Source organism: Lolium rigidum, chromosome 3 (genome assembly GCF_022539505.1).
Source record: "Lolium rigidum isolate FL_2022 chromosome 3, APGP_CSIRO_Lrig_0.1, whole genome shotgun sequence".
In the NCBI taxonomy this organism is placed as follows: Eukaryota; Viridiplantae; Streptophyta; class Magnoliopsida; order Poales; family Poaceae; genus Lolium; species Lolium rigidum.
Window position 1 is genome coordinate 224,349,883 of NC_061510.1, and position 12,595 is coordinate 224,362,477.

The following is a 12,595-nucleotide window of genomic DNA, read 5'->3' on the forward strand; positions in this document are numbered from 1 at the left end:
CATTCAACTAAATATGAATATATGACAACAAAAGAACATGACATCAACAAGTCCGGAGTCAATTATGGAAGTTACAAGTTCCTGCAAAAGTAAAAAAAAAATTCTGTTGGAGGTCTATGCGTGGCATCCTGCCATTGAAAGCAATCTTTCATGATCGCCATATAGGAATATCTGGGACCTGCCCTGTGTGCAATGGAGAAGCGGAGGATATATTGCACATGATTGTAAAGTGTCAAAGAGCCACTAGCATTTGGAAGGAGCTGAGCTTGGACGATACCCTCTCACATGCGATGATAGCAAACCAGCAGGGCTCGGCTGTTTTGGAAGATTTAATTTCTGCGCACCAGGGTTCTCCTCAGGGGTATAGTTCTATCAAAATTAATGACCTTGTGGCCATCGCTGCATGGTATATATGGTGGATGCGCAGACGCATCACCCACGGCGAGCAGATCCCTCCAATTGCTCGATGTGCTATGTCTATAAGATCCCTGGCTTCAAATTTTGCTTGATTTGGTCCCACTAGTATTGTCGCCAAGATTACTTGGACAAAGCCTCGGATAAATTTCTTAAAACTAAATGTTGACGCAACCTTCCATGTAGATATTCAAAGAGGTGCAATTGGTGCAGTCCTTCGGGATAGACAGGGGGTATTCCTGGCAGCTATGTCTAGGTTTATACCACATGTCTCGTCCGCGGCGATGGCTGGGGCTTTGACAATGCGGGATGGTTTGGAGATGGCGAACTCTAGGGGATGTGTGTCCATTGAAGCCGAGTCGGATTGCCTGGAGGTGATTCAATATCTTTTTAGTAATGCCCAGATGTGGAATGAAGCAATATCGATATATGCAAATAGTATTTCTATAGCTGGGAGGTCAATAAAGTAGCGTATGAAATAGCTAGGTCTTGTTTTGAGAGTTCTAATTCTTGTAACTGGGTCGATGAACTCCTAGCTTCCTTAGCCAACTCCTCCTGGATGATGTAACTATACTATGATTCGCGGCAGCAGGTTTCAGACGCACTCTTTTACTTTCAGGGTACCGAAGGTGGCTGGAAAGTTTTTAAATTTTAATGAGGTGGCTTAGTGTTTGCTTAATAGAGTGGTTTTTTTTTTTAAAAAAGAGCTCATGTTCTACATCGTGCCGATTCGCTGAGACACCACACTCCACCACACACGAATTGGACCAAATTGCAGGAACTCGCCGGGGAACTCCCAAACTTTCCTCCGCCATGTCCTCCTGCGTCTCCTCCTCCTCCCAGCACCACCGCTACTGCGTCCGCCGCCTCCCCGCTCCGACGTCCCGGGCACACCTCGCCGTGGGAGACTCGTACGCGTCCCATATCCGCCGCCGCGGCGTCTCCCTGAGGGCGATGAGAGCAGATGCGCCCCCGAGCGTGGCGCCGGCGGGGGCGGCGGTGCTGTCGGAGATGGTGGAGACGGCAGCCGTCTGGTGCGCCGCGCACGGGCTCGTCGTCGGCGACCGCCACAACCCGGTGCGTACGGCCTCTGTTTGCCCGCTATTTCACCCCCGTTGTGGATGCGAGTTCAGAATTATTTGGACGCGTGATGCGTTCATGGTGATTTCGTTTGGCTTCAGGTTCAGGACACATGCAGCTAGTGCATTTAGCCATAAACTAAATGTTTGTCTCAGTAATTGGACTTAACACTTTAGAGCCTGTTGAACCTGTGGAACAGTACACTCTCCTCTCCTAATTTCACCTGCATTTCTCGTAGAATGCCCTTTGTAGGTTGCCTCTGCTTCGTTTGTGGGAGCTGGGAATTGGTTGACCCATAGGATTTGTTCTTGATATGGAACTGAAATGTGTACGAAAACCATAGAGCTAGAAAATAGGCACGGAATTAACTGGCAACCATGGATTTACCGTAATGTAAATTTATTATCTGAAGATCTTTGTAGTATGAGAAATAGGAGTATTAAGTACTAGAGTTGCATTAACTTAATGTGAGGTGTTGCTACCCGATGATCCTTTGTGATCTAAATTGGAATTTAAAGCGTGAAAGTTGCATTACAAGTCAACGGATCATCAACAGAACCTTGTGTTGGATTCTGTCCTCTCTCTTCATGAATTTTTTTGAAACAACCCAACAATAAGGCATGCTCTTATTCTGTTCACCCTTAAATGTTAAATGCCACATGATGTTCTGGCATCTTCCTTCAAGTATTACCCAGCTTTGCTTAAATGCTACTCCCTCCGTTCATTAATGTAAGGCGTTTTGGCAGGCTAATTTAGCTTGCCAAAACATCTTATATTAGTGAACAGAGGAAGAATTCGAATTAATAGCTATAGTTGTAAATTAGCATCTTTGTGGAATTAGAAAATTAACATAATATCGACCTCTTGCAGAGATCTGGAACAGTACCAGGTGTTGGGTTGGTTCATGCTCCGTTTTCGCTACTTCCAACACGTTTTCCAGCATACTTTTGGAAGCAAGCATGCGAGTTGGCTCCTATTTTCAATGAGCTTGTGGATCGTGTGAGCTTGGATGGGAAGTTCTTGCAAGATTCTTTGTCTAGGCAAGCTACAAAGTCCATTTGATTTTTTATATTGCCTTAAGTTTTCAGAACCATTTTACTGTCTATTAGTCTGATGATTGACATGGTCAGTCCATTTTCATTTTATCTTTTAATAAATACAGTAAATGCTAGTTGGTTTTTTGTGTGTATAAGGAACTGCCAGATTAATACCGATTCATTATTTCGTGATTCCAGAACAAAGCAGGTTGACAATTTCACTGCTAGGCTGTTAGAAATTCACGCGGAAATGGTGGCAGTAAACAAGAAGGAGGTAATTAACTGAGTTTGTTTTAAGCTTCTTATTCTGAATTCATAGAAATGCATCTTTAACTTTGTGCTTATTAGTAAATTTCTTTGGTAAGGTACTGACAAGTTCTTAACAAACCATCAGGACATCCGCTTAGGGTTGCACCGATCTGACTACATGCTAGATTCTGAAACAAATTCTCTTCTTCAAATTGAGCTCAACACTATCTCAACATCTTTTCCTGGTCTAGGCTCCCTTGTGAGTGAACTTCACAGGTGAAGTTTTTGTGCTGTCTTGAACTCTGTAAGTAGAATCATCTTGCTTTTTGTCCTTGTGACTTACAGTAGTCTCTTCAAACATAATATGAGATTTTGCATTAATTATATTGTATGCTCACATGTCTCCTGCATCCAATTATAAATGGCATTTTTGCTAGCCATTAGGTCATCTCTTTAGCATATTGGAGTACCCAAGGTGACTAGGTGAGCGTTGTAAATTCTGAACACAGTCAATATGCCTGCCTAACATAGCTATACACCTACAAGAACGTGAGAAATATTCAAAATTTTGAGAAGCCTCGGCTTAATCTTTCGGTTATAAGTTGTGTTCATATATTGTTGATTTAAAACCCTTAGTTGTAAGCATGCTTCTGCTTAAACATGTCTGATGCAAGAGTGGACTATCTGTTTCTATGCCAGTGAGAGAGTAATCAGGCTGCTGGACATTCTCAGTTGATAACAACATCCATCTTATCTTGATCTGATTGCAATTTTCCTATTATCCCGTATAGTTAACCTGATGAGTGCTATTATTTTGTTAAGTACAGGACCCTACTTAAACAATATCGTGAAGTGTTAGGCCTTGATTCTGAAAGGGTTCCTCGGAACTATGCAGCCACTCAATTCGCTGAAGCATTGGGCAAAGCATGGGCTGAATATAATAATGACAGGTCTACACTTTGTCACTTTTCCTATGCAGTTTATGTTTATTTTATCAAGATTATTTAGAAAATTCAAGCATCAACTAACATATTTTTTCCTCGTGGTTGCCCAGTGCTGTAGTTATGATGGTTGTTCAACCTGAAGAAAGGAATATGTACGACCAATACTGGCTGGTCAATCATTTGAGGGAATCATATCCTTGTATTATGTGTTTTCATATCCCTTTTATTTTTAAATCCCTAAAACAAGAAAAAACCTCAAATGTCCCCTTAAGTCAACGTTTTTGCTTGGACAAAATAGTAAGGCAATTTTAAGCTAATACGAGTTGCATCTACAACTTACCTTTGTACTTTGTAGATACGTTATTTTCAGCCATATATTTTCTTAAATTCTAATGAATTGACCTTGTTTAGTTATGTATTGTGGTTCATCATTCATGTGTACATACAAACTTTCTACCGTGTTGCTGGATTGCTTGTTCACTTTATAACTATCAACATGCTTCCTGCTTGATATCAAAATTAACAGCATCGAGATCGGGCTTCCCTTAACTATCTGTTACGCACGGTGTGATGACTATTAGGAAAAGTTTGGCACAGGTGGAGGCCGAAGGACAGGTGCTTGCAGATGGAACACTTGTGGTGTATGTATCTTTTATAGAAGAAAACCCTTTTTGGTATTATCACTTTAATATAAATTTTTGAAAATGCAGAGATGGCCGGCCTGTTGCTGTTGTGTATTTCAGAGCTGGGTACTCGCCAAATGATTACCCTTCAGAAGTGGTATGTACTACTGCCTTTGTTTAGCGAACACCGTTTCTCAGTAGAAAGTGAATCTCTATCTCATAATGTGATTGAAAATAAAGTCTCCATAAGAACATTTTTTTCGTAATCATATGTTTGTTTTGGTGTGATGATTGTTTACTTTCACTACTTGTGGAAAAGGAAACTTCTTTTGTTTGTAAATTTCATTATCCTTGTTGTAAAGCTGAAGTTCAGCATGTCAAATGATGTAATTGCATACTCCCTCCTTGCCATAATGTAGTGCATATAAGATTTTTTTAAAGTCAAACGATGTAAATTTTGACTGCGTTTATTGAGATAATTATCTATATCTACAATACCAAATGTATACCACATGAAAATATACATCAAGATGAATCTAATGGTATTGATTTGGTAATCTAGATGTTCATATTTTTCTCTACACACTTAGTCTAACTTTACATTGTTTGACTTTTCAAAAAACTTATATGCGCTACATTTTTGCGAGGGAGTAATATTTACGTTTGGGAGAAGTCCACTTTACCCCCCTAAACTTGTTCTAAAGTCCACTTTACAACCCTTAACTCTGATTTGGTTTAGCTATCACCCCTAAATTGTAAAAACTGTTCGGAATTACTTCTTTCACTGTTCTGGCAGGTTTTGACTCGTTTTTCTCGCCACATCAGCCATTTTTTTCCTATATGCCAACTCATCATATTAGTAAATTACCCCGTACATTTATTACTGTACGTCCCTGTTACATGCATGCGCCACAAACAAAAGCGATCGGCCTCGTTTCCACATGAAAATAGGATTGGGTCCTCGTCTCCACTCTCCGGCCAGCTCATGGTGCCGGTGGTGCCACCTGCCCGGCTGCCCCTGCCCAGGTCATCGCCTGCCCCTACGCCTGCCCATGCTTCCGCCACTAGGGCTTAAGCCGCTACATTTCCGCCTCCGTCCTAGCTACAACCAATTTTGTGAGTAACTGCAAAGTTCATGCTATTACAAATTAATACTTATGTGATGGGTTAAACTTACTAGGATGATGAGTTGGTATACAGGAAGAAAAAACTGCTAAAGTGGAAAGAAAAACCGGGCCAAGACCTGTCAAAACAGTGGAAGGGGTAATTCTGAATGGTTTTTAGAGCTTAGGGGTGAAAGTTGAACCAAATTAAAGTTATGGGATGTGAAGTGAACTTTTGGACAAGTTTAGGGGGGCAAACTGGACTTCTCCCTTCACCTTTCTTGGGATAAGTTTTCACCTGCCATGTTCTTCTTATATTAATTTCAGGAATGGAGTGCAAGACTTTTAATAGAACAATCGTCTGCAATTAAGTGCCCTTCAATATCCTACCATTTAGTGGGGACCAAAAAGATCCAGCAAGAACTAGCAAAACCTACTGTTCTTGAAAGGTGAAAAAGTTATATCCACTAAGAATGGGTTGTCATGTATTTTGAATATTCATGTGATGTGCATACTTCCTTATTAGATGTATTCATAACTCGGTGGTAGTACGTATCAGACTCTAAGCTTGTAATTTTTCATAGCACATTCATAATCACTATCTGATCTTATTTATATGTAGATTCCTTGACAACGAGGAAGACATTGCCAAGCTACGTAAATGCTTTGCAGGGTTATGGAGCTTGGACAATGAAGAAATAGTGAAATCAGCAATAGAAAAACCTGACTTGTTTGTCCTGAAACCTCAGCGAGAAGGTGGAGGTCAGTTTCCTTTGGCACTTAAAAACACCCTTCTCACAATAATTTCCCACATATTTTACCGATGTTGATATTTCTCTTCAGGGAACAACTTGTATGGTCACGATTTGCGAGAGACACTGATCAGACTCCAGAACGAACAGGGAGAGGCTCTTGCAGCCTATATTTTGATGCAGCGGATTTTCCCCAGAGCTTCTCTTACTCACCTTGTCCAAGGCGGTGTTTGCTTTGAGGACCTTACAATCTCTGAGCTTGGAATATTTGGAGCCTACCTGCGGTAGTTAATCCTTTGGTCGCTCTGAACTCTTGTACTCGGCATATCTTTCTGTGTTCCCTTCCGTTTTTTTGATTAAATCATGTAATTTTTAATGGCTAACTGCAGGAACAAAGATAAGGTCATCATTAACGACCAATCTGGTTACTTGATGCGGACCAAAGTTTCTTCATCGAACGAAGGTGGAGTTGCTGCAGGATTCGCTGTTCTGGACAGCATTCTCCTCACAGACGAGGTGATTATTACTGTGTAGTGCATACAAACGATTGAACTCAGTTTTCCTGTGTCCAATACCTGTCGGTTTCCTTACAGCAGAGGTAATTCGAAAAGTCACTTGTCAAATCCAACCTGCCTTGAAAACAAAAGATGTTCTCATCAAAGTCACTTGAAACTAGTCTTTTACTTTTTTTTTTGAAGTAAGAAACTAGTCTTTTACATTGCACTGATACTTACAATAGGCATAATAAGTATCCTCTCGTGGTTCAGACCTGGAACATCCTGGGCAGATAACTGCTCTATTTTGGTCTCAGTCTTATTTTGTGTTCCAAACTTTATTCTCATCTGCCCTCCGTGTTTCCTTTGTTTCAGTGAGACGAGAAGGCTTCCCAACTTATCACAAGTGACAACAGACTCGGGATGAAGAGCTGAACTCACAGACAAAAGGATGCATGTCCGAATTCGTTTCCGCATTCAGTCTCTTCCATCTGCAGGAATAGGATGATAGGAAGCAATGCAGATAATTTGCAGCACAGGAGAGAATGTGTTATGTGTGTGCAGCTTTCACGGTGCAAAAGATGAGATGGAACAGGGGTTTGCAATTTGTTTACCTCTTGGAATGGTCGGATGAACTAGGTTGTGTTCATGTATTCAGTACCAACTGATAATTAGGCATGGGGATGAATAAATGATCATTGTTTGACTGGACGTAGATCCCTGTTGTCCTACTGACGGTTGAACACATCTTGTTGATTCACTAATTTGCTGAAGCTTTCTTTCAGCCTCCTTTGTCTTGCAGAACATTACGTACTCCGTATTAGATAAATGTGAGGTTCTATCTGCTGAGTTCCAGAAATTCAAGTTACATCAATACCTGTTACCTATCGTTAGAACATGTGCAGTTCTGTTACTGTCGTGAAAAAAACTGATATTGAAGTTTGGGCCATAATAGTAAATACAAGTATATCCTGATTTTTCTTTGAGGGGCAGTCTATCCTGATTTCTGAAAAACCTTCTGGCACTCGTGGCTTGTGGGCCTTAGAATATAGTATTGGGCCAACCTCTAAAATATGTGTAAAATGGACCTCAATGCTTTAGCTCACAAATCAGTATAAGATGGTTTCCTCAAATAAAAACGTAAAACAAGACGGAAATGATAAAATTTGCTCCTTGCAGCGGCAATGATGATTGAAAAAACGCAGAGAGGCTATGGAAGTAACAAAATGTGGGAGTTTTCGGCAACAGCAGGGAGCAATGTGGAATGGTGCAACTGATCAATCGAGAGGAGTTTCAGCTATGGGAACTTGCAGCTGCAGGAGTAGGAGGGAGCTCGTACCTGACGCGAGAGTAGGCTTAGGTCTTGGTGTGGAGTGTGTCGAGTTGTAATCTGGCGTGTCCTGACTCCGGAAGCTTTTGCTCGCAAAATGATCTCGGAATTTTGTAAATTGTTTTGCTCTCTTCTATAAAAAAAAAAAGGTACGTATACTCTTGAAAAAAAATCACATAGAGTGAATTGTGTAGGTGCATGGATATAAATTGCATCTCTAAGAATCCATCTTTCTAGTAAATAGGCGCTATGTTAGGGCATCTCCAGCGGCGCGACGGATTTCGAACGTCCGAAATGTCCATTTGCGTCACGCGGCGGACGCGAGACAGATCGTTTTTGTCCGCGCGTCCGTTTGCACCTGGGGGTGGCTCCAGCGGCCCGACGCATTTCCGCGCTTGCATGAATTTATGAAGTTTTCAAACAACAAAATAAGGAAATCAATGAAGTCATAGTTCTTACATTTAAATTTTTAAAAGTCTACATAAAAATAAGATAGTATTTCTCTAGACATGATCTTCATGGTCAGCCAATGTCCACTGATGCTCAATCACATCCGTCTGCAGGTGTTTGGAGTCGTTCTCGTTAGTGACTTCTACATTGATATTTAGATACTCCTGCCAAGATGAAGCTCCAGGAAGTGGCGCCACCAGCTCACCTTAAAATTCCCAGTGGTTCTCATTGCGGCCATCAGGACGCTCGTTCTCAACGATCATGTTGTGCATGATCACGCAGCATGTCATTACCTCATGCATGGTCTTCAGGGACCATGTTCTTGCCGGGTGACGGACAATTGCCCACCGAGCTTGGAGCACACCAAATCCGCGCTCCACATCTTTCCTGCAAGCCTCTTGCATCTTGGCAAACCTCCTCGTCTTCTCGAAGTTTGGATTACGGACAGTCTTCACCGATGTGGCCCAGTCAGGGTAGATGCCATCAGCAAGATAATATGGCTTGTCATATGCATTTCCATTGATCTCATAGCTCACCCGGGGAGCTTTGTTTTGCATGAGCCGGTTGAAAACCGGTGATCGGTGCAACATATTGATGTCATTGTTGGAACCGGCCATGCCAAAGAACGAATGCCAAATCCATAAATCTTGAGATATAACAGCTTCAAGAATGAAAGTTTTTCCCTCCTCATGCCCGCTGTACGCACCCTGCCATCCAAATGGACAGTTTTTCCACTCCAAGTGCATGCAATCTATGCTGCCAATCATTCCTAGGAACCCTCTAGACTCGTTGATAGACAGGAGCCGCCTTGTATCCTCAACAGTTGGCTCCCTAAAGTAAGACTCTCCGAACACGGCAATCACAGCTCGGCAAAACCTATACATGACCTCAAGGCAGGTGCTCTCACCCATTCGAAGATACTCATCAAATATATCCGCAGCCATTCCATATGAGAGCATGCGAATAGCCGCGGAGCATTTTTGCTAGGAGGTGAAGCCTAGCGCACCTGTTGCATCGGGCATGCATTGGAAGTAGGGGTCGTAGTTTCTGACGCCCCGTAAAATGACCAAGAACAGGTTCCTTGACATCCTGTATCGGCGCCTGACATAGGCATCCCAAATGGGCCTGCCAAAGATAGTACCCGGGGTTTAATGAAGGCCCACTACCCGAAGAATAAGAAGGTTCGAGAGCCCAAGACATATTAAGGAAAGTAGAATTGTAATAGGAAGTGTTGTTTGTAATCTGGCGGGATGAGTTAGAAACCGTCCCGGACTACGTAACTTGTACAAAACGAAACCCTCGGCTCCACCTCTTATATAAAGGGGGAGTCGAGGGACGAGGAGATCATCGAATCATTGTCTGCAAACCCTAGTTTTCATAATCGTCGAGTACTTTTCAGCTGAAACCTTCGAGATCTACTTGCCCTCTACTTCTAACTAAACCCTAGCCTACAATCCATAGGCATTGACAAGTTAATCCCTTGTCAATTGGCGCCGTCTGTGGGAACTAGAGGCGTAAGGATCTGATCTCGATGGCACGTTCAAGATCTTTGACATCATCAACCGGAAGCAATACTATGGATCGAGGTAAACAGATCGCTGCTAGTCTTGTTGATTTTGTTCCTCACCCACCCTCCCGTTTGGATGCATATGCGTATCTGGCGGAGCCCATGGAGATGACGTTCGGAAGGTTTCACTTTCGCGTCGAGAAGGAAGGATCGTATCGTGTCGAAATTCCGATTTCGTCGGGATCATCGGCGGTCGATTCCGATTTTTCAAACTATGCATCGTCAACCGAGTCGAAGAAGAAACTTCGGCAACACGTTACGTCAGCATCAGAGCAAGAGAGAAACTCGCCAAGATCTTCAGCGACACATCGTTTGAGTCATCTGCGGACTCATATATAAGCGATGGCTCAAGCGATGTCGACGATTACGATTTCATCGACAAATCCATCACGGTGGGCAAGGTCTTCATCAATCTCAACAATGATGTCACCAAACCCAACATAGATCTGAGTACAAAGTATCATCAGATTTATGCTATCGAAAATCAAGAAGAAACATCGGAGGCTTTCGACGATTTGGGGAATCCATATATCGATCCCTCAGATCTAAGGAGAGGTATGGGCACTAAATATGATGGGCCCACACCTCGTGTCAGAGTTCAACTTCCGCAAGCAGCCTGGGATAGAGCTGCAAAAGCCCTAGATGGTTCGGAGCCAATGACGACAACAGCTACAGCTCAAGAACCGCAAGCTTATCAATATAGGCTCGCACGAACCGCTCGAGAAATAGAAAAACAGACAGCCTGAGTTGAACAGGGAGAAAGGAGGCGGCTTACGCATCCGAGCGGGAGAAGGGCAGATCTAAGTGGACAATCTAGAGTTTCGGGTGATATCCACGGGGAGGCTCGGAACGAGAGGAAGATCAAGGTTACAACACATACCCGAAGCGTAAAGAGAGCACTTGGTTCAAAACCTCGACATGTCCTTTATGTCGATAGATACAAGAGGAAATATTATCCCTAAGACACCGGAAGCTGGGTATATGGCGACACAAGCTTACATCCTCGCACCCGGAGCCACCCCCGGGAGATCCAAGGGAAACATTATACAATATGGCGTTAGCGAGGGGTTGGAGCTATGGGGACAGCGTTCGTAGCAACGCCTCCCAGAAGGAGCGGCAAGGCAAAATAGTCCACGACCTGCAGCGGCAACAGCGGCGGTTCCCGAAGGACCAAGCGGAGCAAGAGACACGAGGAGCACAAGCAAGGGTCGATAGAGCGAGACAAAGCGAAGGGATCATCGGCAATCCCCGGAGCTTAACGACGAGGATATGTGCGGCCTGCCGTGCTTCACAAGGAGAGTACGAAAAACTCGAGTCCCGTCGGGATTTAAGTTGCTCGATCACTTCAAAAAGTTCGACGGCCTGCAAGATCCGGAGGACCGGCTAATTGATTACCTCGAGACGGTGAAGTTAGCTCGGAGGAACTAGAGCAACAGCCATGCAAAGTATTCAGGTGCACTTAAGTGGAGCCGCACGATCTTGGATCAAAAAACTTCCGCCGGGGTCTATCGACAACTCGGGAAAGTTTCGAGGACGTATTCGTCAAAAACTTCAGGTCCACGTGCAAAAAACCTGCGTCGTTAGAAGAGCTGAGAGCGTGTCGACAAAAGCCGAGATGAGTCAATGAGAAAATACATCCAAAGGTGGAACATCATAAAAAACTCGGCGAGAGAATATATCCGACGAGAGAGCAATAGATGCGTTTGTCGCAGGAATTAGGCGTGGAGATTTTGTCGAGGACTTGGGAAGGACCAATCCAAAAACAAGATTCTGCGCCGATGGAGATAGCAAATAGATGGGCGGACGGAGAAGACGCTGTCCACAATAAACGACACGAGTCGCCAGAGGAGGACCGTGGTCGAAATTATCAATCGAGGCGACGATTTCCTCGGCAGTATCCAAACTATGATGCCCCAGGACAAATTTCGGCAGGATTTCGAGCAAACACGGGAGGAAACAACAGAGATGATTATCAGAGAAGCAATGAGCAGCGAAGCGATAATAGGGACGACTCCCGCAACAGACAAAATAGTGGGCCGAGGTTTCCAAGACCTTTCGTGTCCCCCGAAGAAATGCTGAACGGACCGTGCCAGATGCACTTCTTCCTCGACAGCAACGGGAAAAGACAGTCGGGGCACCTGCGGAAAGACCGTCGAAATTTTCAAGCAATGTTCGGATACGCGAAAACGCTCACGCTCGAGCAGCACGGAGAAACCCTCGGGAGCCCGGGAGCGAAGTTCATCTACCGCCACCTCCCGCGATTACGGACGACAATCGGCATCGGCTCGAGAATAGCGGCAGCACCTCCACCACCACCTTATGTTGATCCTAACTCAAACGGAGCGGTGTCGATGATTCGAAGGGAAGGCCGTCCAACGGAACTCAAAAAGTAATCTCGAGACAGGTGTTCATGGCGGAGAAAATGCCTCCACCAACGAGTTGAGTACCTCAATTGGTCGGGGCAAGACATCGGCTTCACCATAGCGGATCACCCGCGAGCAAGTTCCTCGACCAGGGCGGTCGGCACTTATTCCGCCGGCCGTTATTGCGGG

At 43.9% G+C, this 12,595-nt stretch overlaps 1 protein-coding gene across 1 annotated transcript; it reads left to right on the forward strand.

Moving 5' to 3' along the window:
* The first annotated feature begins 1,169 nt into the window (after positions 1–1,169).
* LOC124703061 (glutathione synthetase, chloroplastic-like) lies at positions 1,170–7,486 on the forward strand. Its single transcript, XM_047235270.1, has 13 exons — positions 1,170–1,491; positions 2,365–2,534; positions 2,730–2,805; positions 2,926–3,056; positions 3,608–3,730; positions 3,835–3,915; positions 4,285–4,365; positions 4,435–4,504; positions 5,778–5,899; positions 6,073–6,212; positions 6,294–6,486; positions 6,592–6,718; positions 7,072–7,486. Exons 1-13 carry the CDS (start codon positions 1,228–1,230, stop codon positions 7,072–7,074), a joined length of 1,581 nt encoding a protein of 526 aa, XP_047091226.1. The 5' UTR covers positions 1,170–1,227; the 3' UTR covers positions 7,075–7,486.
* The last annotated feature ends 5,109 nt before the right edge of the window (positions 7,487–12,595 follow it).

What these genes read in the sequence shown, in the direction of transcription:
- LOC124703061 (XM_047235270.1), top strand. Translation starts at nt 1,228, where the DNA reads ATGTCCTCCTGCGTCTCCTCCTCCTCCCAGCACCACCGCTACTGCGTC. An exon ending in CTTGTGAGTGAACTTCACAG is followed by an intron (nt 3,057 to 3,607) that starts GTGAAGTTTTTG and finishes TGTTAAGTACAG; the next exon opens with GACCCTACTTAAACAATATC. An exon ending in ATGATTACCCTTCAGAAGTG is followed by an intron (nt 4,505 to 5,777) that starts GTATGTACTACT and finishes TATTAATTTCAG; the next exon opens with GAATGGAGTGCAAGACTTTT.